Raw genomic sequence first — 21706 nt, forward strand, 5'->3', positions numbered from 1 at the left:
AGGGATGAGGAGTGCGGCCACTGGCCATGACTCAGGAATCCCCTCCAAGGCCCTCCTGCCCTGCCCTGCCCTGCCCACGCACGCTGTCACCACAGGGAGATGATCTCCACCAACGGTCCCGCTGCTAGTGAGAGGCTGCACATCCACCAACGGTCCCGCTGCTAGTGAGAGGCTGCACATCCACCAACGGTCCCGCTGCTAGTGAGAGGCTGCACATCCACCAACGGTCCCGCTGCTAGTGAGAGGCTGCACATCCACCAACGGTCCCGCTGCTAGTGAGAGGCTGCACATCCACATGACCCCAGAGTGTCGGAGCCCAAAAACAAAGGCCTTTGTTAACATTCTCCCAGCCGTATTTATTAAAGGCGTAACACTGATAAAATTAGGATCCACCGGCCACAACCGACCGACACAGCATTTTCATAGAGAGAGAAAAAGGAAAAGACGACAAAGTATTATACAGAAGGTCGTTTAATTGAACGCTCAGAGAATTCACCAGCGTCTGCCCAGTACAATGCTCCTTTCACAGAAACAAGCTTTGCGTTCAGCTACTGCCTGGTGAGCCAGTATAATTCAGGTTTATCAAACCAAAGAAAAACAAAAGATTAAATAAAGCAAATGTGCACAACATATACATGACAGATCTCTTTAAGGCAGATACACAGAATCTTCTGTAGCCTATGTCGCTCTGCTTAAGGTCCTGCATAGGCTAAAGCCAACCTTCTTGGGTTCAGCCCAGTGCTTGCAGTACCTGCAGTTATGCTAGAACAGGGAAGCACGCTTAAACTGGTTGTATAATTAATATAATGCTTTTAAAAAGTGCTCAGGTGAAAAAAGAAGTTTAAAGCCAGCACTTGGACCACTGGGAATGTGAGTGACGTACCAGGAACCCACCCGAGTGCAGCTGTGCACAGATCAGGAAAATGCAGCCAGGACACAGCCGGCCAGCTCGGGGGGTCAGACGAGCCGCGCGGGGGCAAGAACAAAGAAAGGTATCGGAAGACGTGGCCCAGAAATCCTCTACTGCTTGGTCTTTGCCTCAGCACCCCTCAGCTCCTTTGCACCAAGAGAGAGAGAGACCACCATTCCCACTCTTGCTGGCGGGCAGAAGCTCAGGTAAAAATAAAAGGTAGCATTTGTAATCTCTCAAAATTCCATTCCTGAGAAGCGGACAGAATGAACTGCCCTACCATCTCATCACTAAGGATACCAGAGGCCAGGATGCAGGCCTTAATGTTCACTGGGTCACAAACCTGCATTTCCTCCCATCATCAGAAAGAACAACTTTTAAAGGGCTGAAACTGGGGAGTATAAATGTAAAACAGACAAGCTGTATCCTTCGTGCCTTTAGACAGGACTTCAGAATGACAGAAAGGAACGCTGTCCCCCGAGGTTATGACTGAATGACCATAAAAAGGACGCACTTTTAACCATTAGCAGGAACACACGGTATAAAAGCAAATTCACCCCCTCGAAATCTGCTGCACACAGAAAGAAGAAATCCAAAATAAGTTTTAAAATGATTTTAAAATCAGATTTCCAAAAGATCATAAAAACCTCTCAGCAAAATCAAAACATACATACAGAGCTTTACTTTACAGCCACCAGCATCCATATAACCAGAGTTCAGGAAGATCAGCGATGCCTCCATGGAGGAGACGTGCTAGTGAGGCAACATGCATCAGCTTATATACAATACTTTAAAATACAGGCTAAGGCTAATACCCAGGAGAACCTGAACAACGTTATCGGGGAAGTTACATACACTCCTCTTGTACATCAACAGTTGGTTAGATTACAGCACGAGGCCTGACTGAGCTTTATGACAAACGGGGGATCCCTGTAGTCCCACGCTCTGATATACAAATGTTCTTCTGACAGGAGACACCATCTTTCTTTTTGTGCAGGTAGACATTGATAAACAGCCACCTCTGGAGCTGCCCACAAGGCCATCATCACCAATACAGAGCAAAACAAGATACACTTTTGTCAAGAAGAACCCTTTAAGGTTTTGAGCAGAGTGCTGTAACCTATAAATGACGGATGGGCGACAGGGCCTCACCAGAGCTCTCATGCACTCAGGGAGGGACACACACAGCCCTCGCCACTGTGAACTGTACCTGTATCAAGAAAACACACACACACCCATCCTAAAACGTAGAAAAACGCACCGTATAAACCAGAAAATAAAGAAAAAAGTCACTGAGCATTGACTATGAAACCACATATTCTACAATGGCAGTCAGACACCAGTTCACTGGGGACACAGAGCATCAGCAGCAGGAAACCCAGGGAGAGCAAAGCCACCCCAAGATGAGAAGGGAAATGGGGCAGGACAGCAGGTCATACCTACGTCAGACAGAAAGCAGTGCAGAGTGAGAGTGTGCGTGCGTGTGTGTGTGTGTGCGTGTGCGTGAACAAAGGCAGAATGACAAATAGACGACACAGATCAGCCCCTGAGGACACCAGCACACTTCCTGAAGATAAACATGTTACTTAGAGCTGCTGTGTAAATTAGCTAACCAGTGGTTAAATACCCTGGCTGAGGAAAGCTGTCCAATCATTCCTGGATTTGTCTGGGTTTTTTTGCCCTCCTGGAATGTACAGGTTGACAAACACAGGACAGGGAGAAAATGGAGCCAAGCTGAAAGAGGACCAAAGAGGGATAGGCCAGTCACTGGTCGGACACTGCACACTGCACACAGCCAAAGACAGGAAGAGGAGGGCATGCGGGGGGAGCGGAGGAGGGCGCAGCGCAGGTCATGTCAAGCATTTGTTTGGTCAAAAGCATCTAGGGATAGTTTTAAGTGTTGATTTATCAGGAAACATGAAAAAGTTTACAATTCCTATGGCAAACCCTGAGGGGGGTCGTTACCAGAACATGGAGGAAGCCCACTTCATTCAGGATGGCATTAAGGTGGCAATATGCAGAAGCATATCCAGAGTGAAGTAGCCCTTAATGTACAGCAGCACCATGAAAACAAGCAGGTCCAGCACTAGACATGCAGCCCATGCCAGGCATGGAGGAGGTCCTACGGTCTGGCTGGTGACTGAAGGCCGCCGGGGGGCCGTCCAGGAAGGACGGGGCTTGCTGGTAGTTAGAGAGGTGAAGCTTTGGCTGCTGGTGGTGGGGCCTCGACACTAAACCCCAGCACCCCATTGGCTCTTTGGTGGCCCCAGAGTAAAAATGAAGAAAGAGAAAGGAAGACTACGTGGACATCAGTCACAGGGAGGCTGGAGGCGTCCAGGTCACGTCATGCTGGTGAAGGCAAGACTGAAGAGAACAGCAAGGTGTCTGAGCCCTTTGAACAGACCTGGACCAGTGGGGGTGGGGTCTGAAGGGGCAGGAGATGGGAGCCTATCTCTTTCCGCTCTTCATGTAGGAGGGGATGGCACCCCTGGCTGTCAAACCCTCAAACCGCTTGTAGGTGTAGTTGATGAAAACCCAGTCCTTGTTCTTCAGGTCGGCCTCTGAGTGATTGGTCACTATGGGACCAGCTGTGAGAAGGGGGGGGGGGGGGGGGGAGAGAGAGATGAGGAGGAGGAGACGATGCCTCAGCACCACGCCCGGTCTGATCCCCAACAGGTTTGACCTCATCGGCTCTCTGGCGATTCTGACTTGTACACTGCTTTAGATATAACCTTACAGCAAAAAAAACTATGTATGTAAACTATAGGCTGTAACAAAGGAACAAGCTACAGAACCAGAATAGCTGGTTACACCAGAGGCACAATTGGTAAATAACTGCTGGAATGTCAATCTGCTCTTTTTAAGATGTGGAACTTTGACATTTCATCCCTATTATGATTTACTGACGCACTGATGATCATTCGCAATGGCAACCGGGATTCTCCTCAGTACTGTTTACTGTATGGTTTTTATCACTCATAAAAGCGAATATCCAGTCAAAAGTCACGAGAATGAATGAAACACCTTTGAACCCTGCAGCTGCTTGTGAAGCTGCAGACACTGTCCCTAAGTGGCCCTGTGCCCCCACCCCCCCAGGCACAGAACCCTGCAGCTACTGTTTCTCCCCCCTCTACCTGCTGGCTGGAGGATGTCTGAGTCTGGGAACTCATCGAAGTTAGAGGTGTCATCAATGCTTTTGATCTCGATGGGAATGGCGGCCGGCCTACCCCTGCAGCAAAACACAGGGCGAGGGCTAGATGATCAGCTTCTCATGACCACAGAGAGGCCATAAAAAGCATCAAGCTGCATGTATTTCTAGCAGAGATGTTTTTGTGCATCGAATGTTTAAAAAATGCTGTTGAGAAGATTAAGAAAGGAATGATGAAAAACTGCAGCTCTGAAAATGAACTAGTGGAAGTTACTTTCTGGTATCTTCTACAGCCTAGGGTCAGAGAACATTGGACACCCCACCTGATGTGCTCATAATCCACTCCCTCGAAGAAAGCGTTCTTTTTGATCTCCTCTACCCCCGCAGCCCCGATCCGGTGCTCACCTTCACAGCAGAACCTACAAAAACCAAGCAGCTGGTGTCTTTGGCTGAGTGGATCACTGGAGGCCAATGACACAAATGGCAGGAATATCCAGATGTATAGCTGTCTGCTTTGGGGTTAGTCAGAGACAGGAGGTCTGCCTGCGGACTCAGTGTCATGTGTTGACACGCCTTTCTGAAGGTTAGCGGCGGGCAAGAGCGTTTGTCTAGCGATCAGTAACTGAACCTCGCAGATGCTTTCATCGTACAAACCACAGCTGACACCAGGACCGGACCAACCTGCCAGTTCATGTTGTGCCTTTGGAATTCATTTGAAATTGTTCATTTAATTTTCATTATAAGTAAAAATGAAGTTCATAAAATGTTTTTACTCATATCACATTTCAAAATTATTTATTTGGTATCTAAGTACAATTAAGAATGGAAATGACACTCCTTTGTCTCACATGTGTCTACTTGGGTTTAGAAGCTGCTGTCAATGACAACCTCTAGGCTGACCAGGACCTGACCAGCATGAGAGGATGGAAGCAGGTTTAAGAACCACTGAGGAAAATCTTACCATCCTACCGGAACCTGCTAGATGTTTTATTCATTCTTATTTATCCACACCTTCAAGTTATTTTCTTGGGAAAATATGCCCACTAAAAACAGGGGGCTTAACCAACCTGAGGATGAGATCCTTGGCTTTCTCAGAGATTGGCACCTCTGGGGGAAACACCAGCGTCTCCCTCCAGTTCATCACCTTCCTGTAGGTCTCCTGGGGCGTCTCTGAGCAGAACGGCGGGTAGCCTGTGGATGGACAGATGGACAAGTTAAGGCCCACAATAAAAGTAAACAGGACAAAAGCACCATCACCTTTAAAAGGGTCTATTGTTCCACTAAACAAAAACCATAATTAAATTATTATGAGAGCAATGCATGTGTGCAAGCTTAAAAATACAGCATTTGGGCTTCATCAAGGTTTGATACATTTTTTTTTTATTTGCCTAGATCAAACCATAGAAGGAATTTGTTTGGGTGCAGGTGATGACATGAGGTATAACATTAAACATGCCATCAAGACAGAAGTACAAAAGACAACAGAAGAAAAAATGTAACAAGAAAAAGCAAAGAAGAGTATCAAACTGTTATAGATGCTGATTAAACATGAAAAGGTCCCATAAGTGCCAGTGTGCTCCTTAGTTAGGACTAAGCTGGAGCTTTAAACTGGCCCTGCGGCACTGGAGCTTTAAACTGGCAGCACAAGCCATTCACCAAAATCTGTGAAATTTTACAAATCAGCATTCATAAAGGTAAAATGATTATATCATTTTAACAACAGTTTAGAAGCTCTACCTTACCAATTAACATCTCATACATGATGACCCCAAGACTCCACCAATCACAGAGCTTGTTATAGCCATTCTGCATGAAGACCTCAGGAGCGATGTAGTCTGGCGTGCCCACAGTGGAGAAGGCCTGAGGAACAGAGGGGCTGCGTGTCAGCTGCACTTGGCATGTATTCTTCCTAAACTTGGCCAATCTCTCAATGCTTCCATTCACAGCTATGAAAATATAGCCCCAGGTGAGCATTACAGAGAAGCCTAATGTCAGAAAACAGCAACCCATTATCTGCACGTTTTCTATGGGACCCAGCTAATATTTAACCACACAGTAACATTAGACATTAGAATTTAGTGATCATTGGTCATTGTTGGCAAACCACAGCACACAGTGCACAAGGACATGTGTCTCTGCATTTAACCCATATGTGACATCGTGACATAGCAGGGGGCAGCTAACCCAGCGCCCGGGGAGCAGTGCGTGGGGGCGGCACCTTGCTCAGGGTAGCTCAGCGGTGCCTTGCTGGTCGGGAATTCGAACCTGCAATCTTTCAATTACAGGTGCGCTTCCCTAACCATTAAGCCACCACTGCCCTCATTTATTAATCAATACAATAGTTAATAAAAAGTAACTGTGCACATTTCAAAAGATTCTTGTATCAAATGACAATTTCATCCTTCATATTCCAGATTGAAAATTCCAGATGTGTCTACAAATATGTCCATGTGAAGCATTTTTGAAAAACATGTAGCAGGTTCAACAAAGTTACAATTAATTTAGGCAGCTGGAGCAAAGCTAAACCAAAAGTAAGAACTGACAAAACAGCCAAAGAAAACCATGTGTCTGTGTACAACGTGCTGGTCCAGGAGCGTCACTTCACTCCCATCACCTTCTCATTTCACACACATTGTGAAAGCAAACCTCGCATCATCACAGAAAAGCTAAAAACTATTAGAAACATTCTTCAAAAAAGTGAATCTGAAGCTAAGCCCTTTTGAAAATGTGAACAGCAGCCACACTGAAGGCTGAACGTTGGAGAACGCCACTCTCTCTCACAATTCACCGGCAGCTTCAGAATAGCGGTCAGTCTATTTGGGAAATCTGCAGACGGAGCGTACTTCCAGTGTGCCTCCTTACACCCGACACAGGCTCTGCGGGCATGAAAGAGCCAGACACTACATAGAAAGCAAGACGAAGGGCAGGAGGCGAGATTCACATCTCCATTACAACTATAATTAGGTCCAGATAACCACATCTAACAAAAAGAGTAATTAGACAGGCAAAAATATTAAAGAATGCAGCTCAAATTGCAGGGCAAGCACACAAATTGGAACAATTGGGTTTTTAAGAAATAGCATCACCAGCCATGAGGCCTGAACTCTACACAAACCTGAACACAGAAGTAAAGCTAAGATGAAGCACTTCATCAATGAAACAGCTTAAAGTGAAGGACCAGCGGCAGGTCAGCACCCACTAATGACAGCCCCCTTACTTTCGGTAGGATAGCACACATATGGAGAACCGGCACATTCTCTGCATGATTGTGGTGAGATGAGGGCAAGTTCCCACCACTTTCTGCTACTGCTGAAACAGGTAGTCATGGAAACAGATAGCGCAGGACATACTGTAAACCAGAAGTGTACTGGTTACTCAGCTGGAATGTACTGAAATTGAAATGAACCAGTAAAACATTCAGCCGTATGAATGGTTAACGATGGGGGGTCTGTGTCAGAGTGTAATATGCAGCATGACCTTGGCGGAAAAAGCTGGCCCACCCCCAGTCAATGGCGTGTCATGTGCACCATGACTGCAAGCAAACACATACCAGCTGTCTCCTGTTCCGCTTCCACGTCTCTGCTTTCCTTTTCGAGTTCATGTTCTGGAACGCTATGCAAGGGAAACCAGTACATCGATGAGCTCTTCAGAAGACGGGCAGTAGGGGGCGCTGTGGGTACTCCAGTCGCTTTGATATGGTGCACTTTACCATACACGTGCAGCAAAGCATTTCATATGTTACAAATGATACACCTTTAGCAGATAAAGCAACTAATATTATTTTAAGGGATTGTGACAAACATGGTGAATGTAGGGGAAAAGAATTATAGAAATGTAATGCACAAAAATGAAAAGTTAAGAATTATAAAAAAGACATCTTGACAGGGTCTAAAGACTGATCACTAATCAGTCACTGAGTGGCATCAGGGGCTCTACTCACTGAAATCACAGGGCAGACTGTGGTTCAGATTCCTGTAGAACTCAGTCCTGTGAGCCTTCTTCAAGCCAGTGCACAAGCCGAAGTCAGACAGCTTGACATGACCCTGAAACACATGTGCCAAGGGAGACGAGTTGATACAGCAGCGAGTCATAGTGTGGGCGGGCTGAACTGCTCTGCATTTCCACCAATAGATGGCATGGATTCAATTGTAGGCCAGTGGAAAGACGAAATCCCAAAACAAGCGTCATCTGACCATTTTAAAGCATGGGGGTCTTTTTACCACCCTAAGCCTCATCACCAGCAACATCACAGCGAAGTTCCTGCTCACTGGTGTAGACAGTATATCAGCACATACTATTACACCCTGGCAATGGCAGTACTTATGTCCAGGCAAACCTTTACTAATTAACTAATGCACGCCACCATTTTGTTACCCACGGGGCGTAATCCCGCTAATGTTCAGCGTTCCTGCTGATCTCATTGTATTTTCACCTGAAACGCACAAATGATGAGCCACTGAATCCACAAATCACATGGCCACGGCCGCTGCTGCCTTATCTGATGTCCTCGCTGGCTCCTGTCACTTCCCCAGGAAGCACATGAGACGGTGACATGAGAGCTACAGAACTGCTGCTTTCACACCCCACACCCAGCCGCGTGTGCAGACCGCAGCCTTGTTTACTGAAGGCTGCAGCGCGAACACAGGCCTCTAGGCAGTGCTTTGCACACAGGATCCAGAAGGACCAACCTCCACTTTCAGGAGGTGTCAGTGACTCCCTTTGGATTGGGTTGCTACCCGGTAATGTATCCAGTCCAGTGACTCCCACAAGGCAGGTGATCAAGGTCAAACCAAAACGTCAGTTTCAACTTGATCCAACAGTGATCAATCCGTTGAAAAATAAAACCTATTAAATAAAAGCATTTGCTGTGATGTTGCTGGTGATGAGGCTTAGCCAATCATTCGGGACCTTTACCTGTCCAGGGACCAAATTACAGCTTAATAATGATTAAAACCATCATTGCATTTTAATTGGAGGAGCCAAAATTTAAGCAATATTTTTGATTCAGCTTAATGAAAGGTACAAGTACTGCCCCAAGGTAACCTCTCAATCGTAACTGAGGGTCAAGTCAAGGCCAATGGATCAGAATCAGAAACAGGGCAATACATTGGGGGGGGGGGGGGGGGGGGGGGCAAGCCACAACCCCACCTTGCTGTAAGCAGGAAGCCGCCGCTCGCACACTTCCCCTTTTTACCGGCAGCACTACCACTCTCAGCCAACTGTTTTCTTATTTCTGGTGAAGTGTATCAACCAGAAGGGCTACTGGCCAGGGACTTCTCTCCATTCTGAAAGGCATCTCTGACTTAGAAAGAGGTGCTGGAGAATGTTTTCTTGTCTATCGTTCGCTACATGGATTAACGCAGGTGAATATGTCACACACTCCTCTATATGGCTGGCTGCATGCATGGAAGTCGTACCCTGGAGTCCAGAAGAAGGTTGTCAGGCTTGATGTCCCGGTGGATGAAGCCCATCTCGTGGATGGAATCAATGGCCAAAACGGTCTCTGCAATGTAGAACTGAGTCTCCTCTTCAGTTAGTGTGTCCTTCTTCATTAGCAGGGTCATCATGTCACCTGCAAAGGGCAGCAGCAGGCTTGTAAAAAATATACTGGGTGCACATCTCCAGTTCTCCATAGGTCGTCACTGGACGTAATGCAGTAACCAAATACTGATTTTACAAAGCCAGTAAACACCAAGTATTATTACAAAAACAAGCAAAACTGTACTGACTTTTAGGCAGGTCATGAGAAACCCTTGCAAATTCAGACCACTAAAATTTGAAAGCCATATACTGCTCTGATGGTGAAAGGAATGCTTCCCTTTTTAAAAGGTTCTTGCAACAACTGTGTGATGTTCTAACCACAAAGAACCACACCCTATGAACAATGAGGTCATGCCATGAACACATTCACCCTACCTGCTAGCTACACCAAGAATCAACAAGTATCTGGTGCTCATATGAAAAGCAGAATCCCAGCTGATCTTTGATATAAATAACCATTCTGGAATCTAAAGATCTATAACATTGGTCCCATTTTGCATTCTCCCCCCAACAAATCATGACCTCTGACATTGTACACGTTTCAAATTACAATAATACTCCTGGCATTCTTGAGTACTTTATTAAAAAACTGTGGTTTCTTGCAGTGTTCAAATTATTACTACTGCTGTCACAATAGTAAACTATTAAAATTGTCAGTATTACTGAAATAATGGGTGAATTTAGTTACTAAAAACCAATTTCCCCCCCAAATCATGTCTACATAACGACACTTGATTCAGTTTCATTTTGTTCAATAGTGTCATGTGTATTTTTATATGGCCAAAACTGGAAAAAAATGATTTGTGATCCCTATAAAGGACACTGATCCAAGATCGATCGCAGGATGGCTGATTAAATTCAGCCTGTTCACCATGTGATAATTTATGTCAATCCTTAAAAAATAGGATTCTTGTACTTCCCCAGTACTATCATGTTATGTAAAGTACATTCTGGTTTACAGCAAACAATCATACCCTAATCCTAACCCCATCTTAATGCTTCCCTTCCGGGCAAAGATCACACAATGTGAAGCCAAGCTGCTAATGACAGCGTCCTTCCGTGTCCTGCTCACTGAAAGCTTAGGCCTCGCCTCTCCAGTCTAACATCAGAGAGAATTAACACAAACCTACAAACACAAATGGGCACCTCAGTCTATCGACCCTGAGCCAATGCTGTCAATTACTTGATTAATGAATTATTACATTATTTCAGCTCTTCTGAGGAAGCCTATACAAAATGTCAGCTGTCATGCATAGTTAATAAAAACAGAAATACTGACCGAATAACATCTGGCTATGTTCTGGCTAGCCTGTCTTTGTTCACTCATCTGTACACGTGTGCACAGTTTCAGCAAAGCCTCTGATCTGGCATCTTCTTCATACCAGGCATTCTGGTAAAATCTTGCTGCATTATGAATCTTGGGACAAGACCACCGGTCTGACTTCTAAATGCATTATGGGTACTGTTGTGGGATCAATGTCTGCTCACCTCCAGGGAGGAATTCCATGATGAGGTAGAGATTCATCTTGTCTTGGAAGCTGTAGAACATCTTGACCACCCATTGGCTGTCAGCTTCAACCAGAACGTCCCGCTCGGCCCGAATGTGGCCCACCTAACAAAGAGCACGTCAGAGGCACCACGAGAGAGGCACCACGTCAGAGGCACCACGTCAGAGGCACCACGTCAGAGGCACCACGTCAGAGGCACCACGTCAGAGGCACCACGTCAGAGGCACCACGTCAGAGGCACCACGTCAGAGGCACCACGTCAGAGGCACCACGTCAGAGGCACCACGTCAGAGGCACCACGTCAGAGGCACCACGTCAGAGGCACCACGTCAGAGGCACCACGTCAGAGGCACCACGTCAGAGGCACCACGAGAGAGGCACCACGAGAGAGGCACCACGAGAGAGGCACCACGAGAGAGGCACCACGAGAGAGGCACCACGAGAGAGGCACCACGTCAGAGACGATGAGCTATAATCGCTGACAAAGCCATGATGAATCATTAATTAGTTACACAAAGCTTTACAAAGCTTCACGCTGCACCCTTACAATACCAAGGCTAATTTGTTGACTGGCATCCAGAACAACCTGAACAAGTTCTTAAAGAGCAACTTCTTTAACAATTACAACACACGTCACAATTTTGCACTTTGACTCCATCGGTGTGGCAGGCATTTCACACAGGTTGTTTTCGCAGCTCAGAAACACCTCACCTCCCACATCACTCAAACCAGCTTTGAGTCACTTCAAAGGCAAGATCGCCAGCAATCGTTTAGACAGAGTGTTAAACATGAGGAAGGAGGGAGGAATTTCCACTTTAACAAAAGACAGCATGAGCATGTAACGACCGTACAGCAACCTGCTCAGTTATGGTATGATATGGTCATTAATTAGGTTGTAAGACTTATTGGGGGCAGTGTGGCTCACTGTATGTCCTCCCAGCTCACTCTACAAAGAGCAAGTCGGGGGGGGGGGGGGGGGGCGTAAAGATAATTTCCCCCAGGAATCAATAAAGTATCTATTATTATTATTAGACAATTTTAAACAAGTTAACAGTTTTCTTTATATTAATGGGTTACTACCATTTACAAGTGGCAAAAGGGAGCCTTATTGTAAAGTGGTACCGAATGTAGCTGCTTGAGTTAACAAAAAGTACCCATCCATACAAATGCATTAAAGTATATCCTCAACAAAAGTGCTGCCAGAAAACCCCTCTGCACACAGCCCCAGTGGGCCCCCGTGAGCCCCAGCGAGCCCCACCGGCCCCCGTGAGCCCCAGCGAGCCCCACCTGCTCCTTCTCCAGCATGTCGGCTTTGCGCAGGATCTTCATGGCGTACACGTGTCCTGTGTCCTTCTTCTGCACCAGGCGCACCTGGGATGGACAGAGATGCACAGACTGGCAGCCTGCCAACATGCGCTAACATGCTATACTATGGAGGCCCTATGCTCAGGACAGAGGGAGAGGAGGGCCATTCAGACGAAGGCTGGTCGGGCAGCTCAGGGCCGGTACCTGGGACCATGACCTCACAACAGAAGCCGAAAGGGTGAAATGGCTTGTGAACCGTCTCTGGCCGTCACAGATAGAGTCTACAGGAGCGGGTGGATACGGCGGTTACCTCGCCAAAGGCCCCCCTCCCGATGACCTTAAGGGACTCGAAGTCATCCAGGCCCAGGCGGGTCCGCTTCAGTCGCAGGAACTCCGTCTCTTTGCGGGCGTGCTGGGAGCGACGCAGGCGTTTCTGTGTGGGGTGAAGGAACAGCTAAGGCACCTTAGCGGGGGGGCGGACCGCGCACCAGTAAAAGCACCTTCTAGTCAACCAACAGATTTACTGATGCTTTTGGTTGCTGGCGATTGGGTTCCAGAAAGCGGCACCTGCTTAACAATAGCAAAGTTGTAAAACATGTTTGACCGATTTGATTTCTTTGGTTTTGGAGAACTGCAATATTTCAAATTAGTGGCAGTTTAAAAACATTCGCACACAGGTCTCAAGCTGTGGACGTACAAGCACGCTGCAGTGCAACATGGCCTCCGCAGAGGAGGCAGCAACGTCTTCAGATGAGCTGACAACACAGGCCTCAGCTGTATGGAAATACTGAACAAAAGGTCATTTTGCTTCTAGTGTTACCAGGAGGTTATGCAGCACTACCTTAAATACCACAAAGTCACGGCTTAAATAAAGACAAATCGTGGTGGAGCCCAGACCTGCAGTTAACCTTTATTCTTAGTGTCCTGAAATTTAGTAGAAGATTCAAAGTTTAATAAACAGTCGGTTTTAGCTTTAATTTTCACCAGTAACTCTGATCAGTCATTCTTTTCTTGAGTGAAAGATTTCCCCACATGACGTCCTTATTTCTGTCCCATGTCTTTCTTACTCTCTTAATTCTGATTTATTTTGCTTACCGTACTGCTGCCAAAACTTCACTCACTAGCTACACTTTGCTAGAAGAAAGATAAGTGCAAGAAGCAATCCACGAATAACTTGATATTTTAATGAATTTTTGAGGGGACATTACGAATGAATAAGCAAGAATATTACATTTAATAAGTGATATATTTAAGTTTCATTTACATGTTATGTTTAATAAAACTGAAGTACCGTTTAGCCATGTGATATGTACAATATCCATATCAAATGCGCATGCTGCATCTTTAAGATCACAAATACATAACTAATAATCCAAAATGCAGAGTAATACAGAGTACCCCTCCCCCTTTCATGAAATGGCTGCCCCTCCCCTCTGATTCTGATTAAAAATCTGCACAAAAGTTTGTCTGCCTTGCACAGCCACCTAAAGCATTGCTAGCATTTACGAAAGAGCAGAGGCAGAAAACTCCTTACGTTTTACGTCATTACATCATAATTACATAATTAACAATTAGTCGACTGGAGTACTACTATTCTGCAGAACTTGGTGACTAATAAAAAATCAGCAGTGATGAAGCTCCTAGCCCGTATGTGCATACGCATTTGTGTACTGACACATCAATGGCTGACAACTAAATGTATTCCTCAGTATAACTGCACGTATGTAGGACTGTGTGCGCAGACTGACACTGCAGACTGCATTCCTGTAGGACAGTGTGCGCTTGTCTCTTTACCTCCTCATCTGCCAGCCCCTCCTGATCCATGACCTTCTCTAGCTTCTGCTGCCTGTGGACAGAGTTGGGGGGGGGAGGGTCAGCAATATTACTTGCGCAGTGCAGAGCTGTAAAAACGATGGCAGCTCCCTCCTTAAAACTCCAGCAGTGATTAGCGAGCCGCAGTTACAGCAGAAAACACCTTCTCAGCAGGGCACAGCCCACGAGAGCACAGGAGTGCCTGCACTGCTGCCTCCCTCAACTGCCAAACTGGACTGTGGCTCCAGCTGCACATGCAAACATGAGACGTACAATTTGCCGATCTGATGCATCCGCCTCCCAAACACAACAATTCAGCCATGCTGCTTAAAGATTAATAAGCGATTCTGCTATATCTAACCAGAGCACCAGACCAACCAGAAGATCGTCAATTGTATTGAAAAGGCACAAATAAAACTGTTAGCTGCAGTATTAAGTATTTTTAACAGTAATATAGGGAGCATTCGATATTTGGTGCCTCTAGTTTGGACATTCACATTATAGAAGCCAGTGGTCTGAACAGCAAGGGAAAGGAATTTGCTGGCTAATCGAACACTTAATTCCTTTTAGTGACGGGCCGAAGAATTCCTGTCCAAAAACAGCGTATCTGCGGAGGTCGGGCAGGGAGAGCATTACCCAACGGCAGATCCTCTCTCGCAGCTGGCTGGACGCCACTGAGCCAGCTACTACCAACGTGCACCCTGCTATCCACTGACTCAAAAGCATCTTTACATGACCATGTACAAAAACTGCAATAATGGGAAATTACAGGATCGCGTTAAAAGAAATGTATTTGCCCCCATCCTAATTAACAGCGGTTTAATTAAAATAAGCTCCAAAAGATACTCCAAAAAGGTTTCAAAGATTAGAACAATATTGCAGAATTTAGCCCTCACTGGCAGCCAAATTCAACCAATGTGACTGGTAACAGAACCACAATCACTTACTGAGATGTTTTTACACTTTAAAATACAGCATAATTCAGGTTTTAGAAAGTACTAGTAATAAAAATGCTCCCTGAAGCAGATGATGATGACGTGTCAATCAAAACCCTGAGAAGGACCCTCTCCCCAGCACAATTTAAACTGGCTGGGTGTGACACGACTTGGGCAGTTGCAGAATTATATGCAGCTCTACAATGACAGTGCTGGGGCAACATGGGAGAGAGAGAGAGCCCCTTCCTGAGAGAGAAAGAAGGAAGTTACATGCCACCTGCAGGGATGCCCACCTCATCTCCCGCTCCTCATGCTGAGTGATCAGGTTGCTGTAGAAGTTCTCCAGGGTTACCTTGGCCATGGTCACACGTTCCTTGGTGTGGTTACTCATTGAGGAGCAGGTGGTCTGTCCTGTCATCGCCATGGTTACCTGCCTTCATAAACACATACAAAAGAACTTTAATGATGTCGATCGATCCATCCACACGTGTTTATCCTATGCAGGGTCGCAGGGATCTGAAGCCTATCCTGAATAGGCAACTTTTTTACTAGCTCCACAGATCGTGCTGCATCATATGCACAGAGAGCAAGACAGAGAGTGCAGGGCACCGATAATGCATTAAATTCCTCCCAGTTTTTGAACAGCTCCTGGGCTACATCCCATCTTAACAGCAGCAGCATCCTTAGAAACCGCTGCACGTCCCCCCCCATGACATTATTCTCTGTAATTGGCCATCTCACACCTCAAACAATGCTATCTGTTTGTCCATCCTAAATATCTAGGTCCCTGAAGAATTCTGCTCATGTTTTATTTCTGATATCAAATAAAGAAAAACAAAAAATTTCAAGCTATTACCTTTAACAGTTTCTGAGACGTTGCTATCGCTGTAACGCCTGATATGATGAGTGCTGATCTCACTTTCATTTCCATTGCTACGAGTCTCCAGAAAACCTCTTTTCAAGCTTTATTTCATACCAAGTTTAGTGGGGTTTTAGTGGGCTTCTTGGAGAAAACTGATGGTGAAACTGGCTGATATTTTAGCTGAAGAATGCTGAAGAGTAACTGCATTTTGAAGGATAATTTCAGTGTGGTTTTCGAAAGAAATAACCACAAGGCATAGGTTGGCAAAAAGAGTACGAAATATCCATTATTTTCATGCAAATTTAAAATATGACATTTCTGAAGAGAGAAATGACAAGCTGAATCTGAAATGTTTTGTATCGGTTTTTACACTTTCCTCCAGTGAATGCACTTACCTGTCAGTAACAACTGGTACTGTCCTTCAAATTTGATTGGAAAAACAGCTCAAAACTGGTTCAGGGGGTTTAAATCAAGCTATGAAGAGAGTATTTGGAGACATTAAATACTGGCAGCAAAACCGACTTTGAAACACGTATTTAAACTCCTGCAGTATGAAATAAAGTCTCAGCAGAATGATCTGCATCTGCGTCATTTCTCCTCCCAGGAGTAGCCAAACTCTCATTGATACTCTACTAACACAAAACAAGCACGACATTTGTGTCTACATTGGCTTGGAGACTGAAGAATTTTGCACATAGACGTGACACATTCTATCCATGGCAACCAGCCATGCGGGTGTGTTCTGCCTTCTGGGTGGTATCACGGGCGCACAGATGCAGGCAGCCCCCGGAAAGCTCTGCCCCTTTGGGTGCATTTCAATACTGCTTTCGTCCTATTTTCAAGCACACACAGGTACAGCATACAAGCGAATTTTCATCGCTGAGACACTAAGGTATGCTGTGGGGTTCCCAAAGCTACAATTAGTCAGAAGCTAACTAAAACGAAGAGAAACGCAGGAAGGAGTCACTGCTTAAAAATACTCCTGCACTCGAATGCGAACAAGTATCAAAAACAGAGCTATAAAAACTAAACATGATGTAAAAAGGAGAGTTTTATTCTAAAAACAGCTGGCTCTACAAATGGTTATTGTGGATGCATTTACCAGCCAAACTGAAGGCACATCTAAAGTAAAAGTTCAGGTGCTGAAGCCAAATAAAGAATAAAAGTCGAAAAAGGTTTATGATGAATAACAAGAGCCAGAGATTGGAGCCAAAGTAGCATTCTACAGGGAGCACCCTAGCATACATGTCACTGGATGGGAGCGAATGCAGGACCTCATACTGTAGAGGAGGGCAGGCCGTCTGTGACATCTGCATTTGGGAAGGGGGCAGGGTTACACTCCTGGTCACCACTACTGACCAAAATGTCAGCTGCTAATAAAATTGGCCAATATCAAGGTGCCAAAAATTTAGTGAAAAATCCTCCAATAGACGTTTTTTAAACATTTATAATAGTCAGAGATTGATTGAGAATCGAAACATTGCACGACACAAAATTTTAAGATTTGTGTGTGAACGAAGTTCAGCTGTAAGGGGCTTTGTGGAACAGACAATGTACCTTAAGTTCAACATGAGTAAGTGTTCATGGTATTTACTTGCCACAGAAAATGTGTCTCCCTACAAAAAGCTTTATGTTTGATGCTATACTTCAAAGTGCACATTTGCAGCAGGTATGTGCCATTGGAGAGGGTGAATACGATGTATGACCAAAACAATTTGGCAATAGTGACTAATACATTAATTCTGACTAATGCAGTCAAAAAAACCGGCATTAAACGGATTAGATTTGAGAAAGTCACTTATCTATCAAATTATCTTTACAAGAATGTTTCAGCATCTGCAAAATACAGCAGGACACCATCAACTTCATCAGAATTTGGCGAAGCGTGCAGGTAAGCTGCATCAGCCGATGGACCAAGCTGTCCCTGGGAACAGACAGAACAGTAAGCTCTGTTACTGCGAGGGGTGGACAGTGTCCTTTCTGGCAACACTCTCCTCTTCTCAGACCTAACTCGTGATTTGTGGGGAATGCTAGGCTGAGTATATTTAATTATCACTAAATTTAGAAGGAGCACAAAAACCCCACATAAACCCTCACATAACACAGGCAAGACTGAATCACGATACATTTACATTCTTCATTGAGAAGACACTTTATCCAAAGGAATTTACATAGCTTACACTATCACAACCCTTACTTAGAGATTTTTCATCTGTATTGAAGTCACTTGATATAAAGTACATCATCAAGATGCAGGCTGCTCTAGCTGTCTGCTGCTCAGATGGATCACGATGTCATTTCATGTATGGGACATGACAATAAAGGAACGTGACCTGAGGTTTAGCACAGTCCTTTCAGTACAACAGGAGAACTATTTCCAGGACCTGAATCAAAAACTCTTAATGCTGAGTCTATTTTTGACAGTGAAATGGCAATGTGCTCTTTCTTTATAGTATATTTTGCATTTAAATGAGTCTAAAGCATTCAGTTCAATCCACGAATAACATAGTAATTGCACAATCAACATTGAATTTTTCAAAATCAGAGTGGTTTAAGCGGTAAAGAATGTCACATAAAAATGCAGAGGCCTTGAACAGTTACTAAAGCCATTTTGCTTTAACAATACGAACGGCCCTAACTTCTCCAGCCAAAATATACATAACTGTTCTTCACTGCTTCCAATTAACTTTCCACTTTGGCAAAAGCAAACGACTAGTGTAAAAACAGAGCAGTGCTTCAATAAACATTAACTATAGTGTTTGCCTCTGCAGATACTGTAATTACCACAAGAGCTCTGCCTCAAACACAAACCCATATCCAGCAACACAGCAGATCCTTTTTCTCATGGATGGGGAACCATCTTTTCTTTCTGATGTCTTTGGTGTAGAAGTGAAGTACGGGAGCCAGACCACTGACCAGTCTGCAGTTAAACCCAGTATCAAGAGCTGTCAGTAGGTCCTCCAGAGAAATTTGAAACCCTACTCACTTTGGTGATGTCCTGAACTACACATAGATGCCATTTTATACAATAACGCAATAGAAGCCACAATGTCGCAAAAGCTAACAATTTCATCAGAATGTGCCTCCTAATATGTGCAACATGAGTCTCCTTTAGTCTAGAGAAATAATCAGGTATACAAACAATTTAGCTAAGCTGTACTGTATAAGTCTCTTATAATAAAGGTGCAGAATAAGACAAACTGAGTTCAGTTCCAAAAGCACCATGAATAAACATAGATAACATGCCAAAAACACACAAACACACAGCTCATGTCACCATACAGCATCTGAACAGAAAGACACAACTGACAGTGATATTGAAAGCGGTGTTCGAAACTGAGAAAGGAGTTCGTCAATGCCCCCACGGAAAGAAATTTACAATTTCACCCAGTTACAGAACTGGACATTTGACTAATAATTAAAGTAAAGTATCATCTAGAAGAGCATTTCAAAACAGCTCCTCCTGCTGTGTTTCTAACCACCTCAACATCTGCTGTATGTGACCAGACAGTCAGACAATCAAGTGCATTTAAACTGCCAAGACAGCCTGAAATCATATTTCATTGCATGTATGAGAAAACAAGAGGCAGCGTTATCTTTAATAAACCACAATAAATAATGAACATGACAACCGGCAATACTACTAGGAGTACTTAGAACTAACAAAACAAGGCTTCCGTGTCATCAAACTACTAATTTAGCTAGTAACTGAACCACACAAGTTAAACCGCCCGAACTGGCCCGCGTAAACGTCAGCACCACCTACTGTATGTACGAACCAATGTAACCTGCGGGTTTAAAAACAATTACTCGCGTAGCTGCTTAGCTGTTTTTAAAAACTTCGGTTGTAGAAACCAAAATGACCAAATCGAAGTACATAAATCCACCAGAGAGCTGTTTGCCTAGAAATCTACTCACTACCTGCCCGAGCAGTGAAACGAGCCTTTATTTATAGTGGAATAAAGGGGATGAGCTAGTTGGAGCATTTTAATCAGATTATGCTTCCTCGTTCTCGTTCATTTTTCAACTTGAAAAAAAAAAACATCTCAAGATTGCTTTTAATCAACCCGAGATTAATCAGTTACTCGCTTGCTTGGCTACACATGTAACTTTCACCTTTGAAAATATGCTAGTTAGCTGGTTAATTAGCTAGTTAGTGGGCTCCCAGTTCCACAGCCCCACACAGCCCCTATCAAAAGATAATGAGCGGCTTCGTCGGCTGGTTTTCCTCCGGGTTTCTTACAACTTACTAATAGCTAACTTCTGGCTAAATATTCACCATAACATCCGCAACGTGGCTCGAAACAAAAAGCCCCCATTACACCGCCCTGGATGGACGGTAACGGCACTTCGGGAGTAAGGACTCCTTCCCATTTTGTACGCTTCTAAAAATAAAGCATTTATCTGCACTTTAACCCGACTACTGGCCGACCACCCAAATAAACTAACAAAAGCCAATTTTAGCCAAGATATGGGGTAACGGGCGGGAACAAAAGTGAATACAACCGTGTCTACGAGCAACTTTATGGTGTAAAGTTGCCGTTAAAACACATGAGACCGATTGTATCCCGACACCTGAGTGTCCGTGTCCTTCGGCGGCGAACTTAAGGTTCTTTTCTAACTGTTATTGCCGTTTTGGGCTTTCTAGACATTGTTCTTACCTCGGAGGGCTCCTTCCCGGCCGTCCGGTTCGCCTGTTTCCCGTTCGCTTCGGACGTAATGACGCCGGCCGTCCCGCATTCTCTTCGCAGGCGTCACCGGGGCCGCGCCGCCCCATTCCTCCGCTAGATGGCACTCATATCACACAGGCTGGGCTGTGCTTTGCACAGCAGGGAATATACAGATTCAAGAAGGACTATTAAGGTACTTGCACTACATTCAATACCGAGTTAATAATTTGTTATTTTTTGTTTATAAAAACTTTGCTGGGTGGCTCTGAGATTAAATTGAAATATGATTGAGAATTATTTACGAGAATGATCCATTTTGAAAAATATTACTGGAACTCCCCAGTGGAACGTTATAATTATTATTGTTCATGATATACACAGTAAAATATCCTTATGTCCACACGATTATGAAGTCCAAAATAAGTTAATTTACAACGGGTTTTATTCGACAATTAAAACGTGTCCACTGGTCACAACCAAAACATGTACTGATAACGCACAGTATTACATAGAACCATAATACGGGATAAATCAATTAGTGTCGTAACTCAGTCTCCTTAAAGGGACTCATCTCTTACATATAATATTATATATATATAATATAATGTCCTTTATATGACATGCTTCACATAAGATTTCCCAGGGGAGATGTAAAAATATACTGTGACGGGCAGAGGTGGAGATTTCAGGTGCAGAGAGTAGAAATCCAGACCAAGACTTTCTTTCAACCAACCAGTTGAGCATAAAGAGTCACAGGCACAGATCATACTCAACGGGTTGGTTGAAACAAAATCTTGGTCTGGATTTGTACTCTCTGGACCTGAAATCTCTACCTCTGGTTACGGTCAATGGTTATGGAAAAATGACGGAAGAACAGATGCATAAAAAAATGAAATTAATATAAAATAAACAAATCTGCAATCGCGAGAATTTTCTAGTCCCAACTGACTTATTTACTGCGGACAACAACTAATTCGTGTCGCAGGTGCCCCAGGTCCTGCAACACGACGCACCT

General features: G+C 44.6%; 1 protein-coding gene across 2 annotated transcripts; it reads right to left on the reverse strand.

The window, feature by feature from the left end:
• Positions 1-453: 453 nt before the first annotated feature.
• Positions 454-20839, reverse strand: stk38b (serine/threonine kinase 38b). 2 transcript variants are annotated; one of them, XM_049003087.1, is made up of 14 exons: positions 20683-20839; positions 15453-15593; positions 14207-14258; positions 12723-12845; positions 12395-12478; positions 11088-11211; positions 9476-9630; positions 7999-8101; positions 7609-7670; positions 5801-5918; positions 5126-5249; positions 4382-4477; positions 4045-4139; positions 454-3498 (listed from the first exon to the last, which is right to left on the reverse strand). In XM_049003087.1, the coding sequence occupies exons 1-14, from the start codon at positions 20796-20798 to the stop codon at positions 3359-3361; spliced, it is 1533 nt and encodes a 510-aa protein (XP_048859044.1). In that variant the 5' UTR covers positions 20799-20839; the 3' UTR covers positions 454-3358. The 2 variants fall into 2 exon arrangements, with proteins under 2 accessions (XP_048859044.1, XP_048859046.1); XM_049003089.1 differs by lacking the exon at positions 20683-20839 and adding an exon at positions 16417-20640.
• Positions 20840-21706: the final 867 nt, after the last annotated feature.

Source organism: Brienomyrus brachyistius, unplaced genomic scaffold (genome assembly GCF_023856365.1).
Source record: "Brienomyrus brachyistius isolate T26 unplaced genomic scaffold, BBRACH_0.4 scaffold74, whole genome shotgun sequence".
Classification (NCBI taxonomy): domain Eukaryota; kingdom Metazoa; phylum Chordata; class Actinopteri; order Osteoglossiformes; family Mormyridae; genus Brienomyrus; species Brienomyrus brachyistius.

Excerpts from the sequence above, each read along its gene's own strand:
- stk38b (XM_049003087.1), bottom strand. The coding sequence starts at position 20,798 with ATGGGGCGGCGCGGCCCCGGTGACGCCTGCGAAGAGAATGCGGGACGG. Across the intron at positions 12,479-12,722 it reads GGAGGGGGGCCTTTGGCGAG|GTGCGCCTGGTGCAGAAGAA; the intron begins GTAACCGCCGTA and ends TGTCCATCCCAG. Across the intron at positions 4,478-5,125 it reads GCCAAGGATCTCATCCTCAG|GTTCTGCTGTGAAGGTGAGC; the intron begins GTTGGTTAAGCC and ends TGGTTTTTGTAG.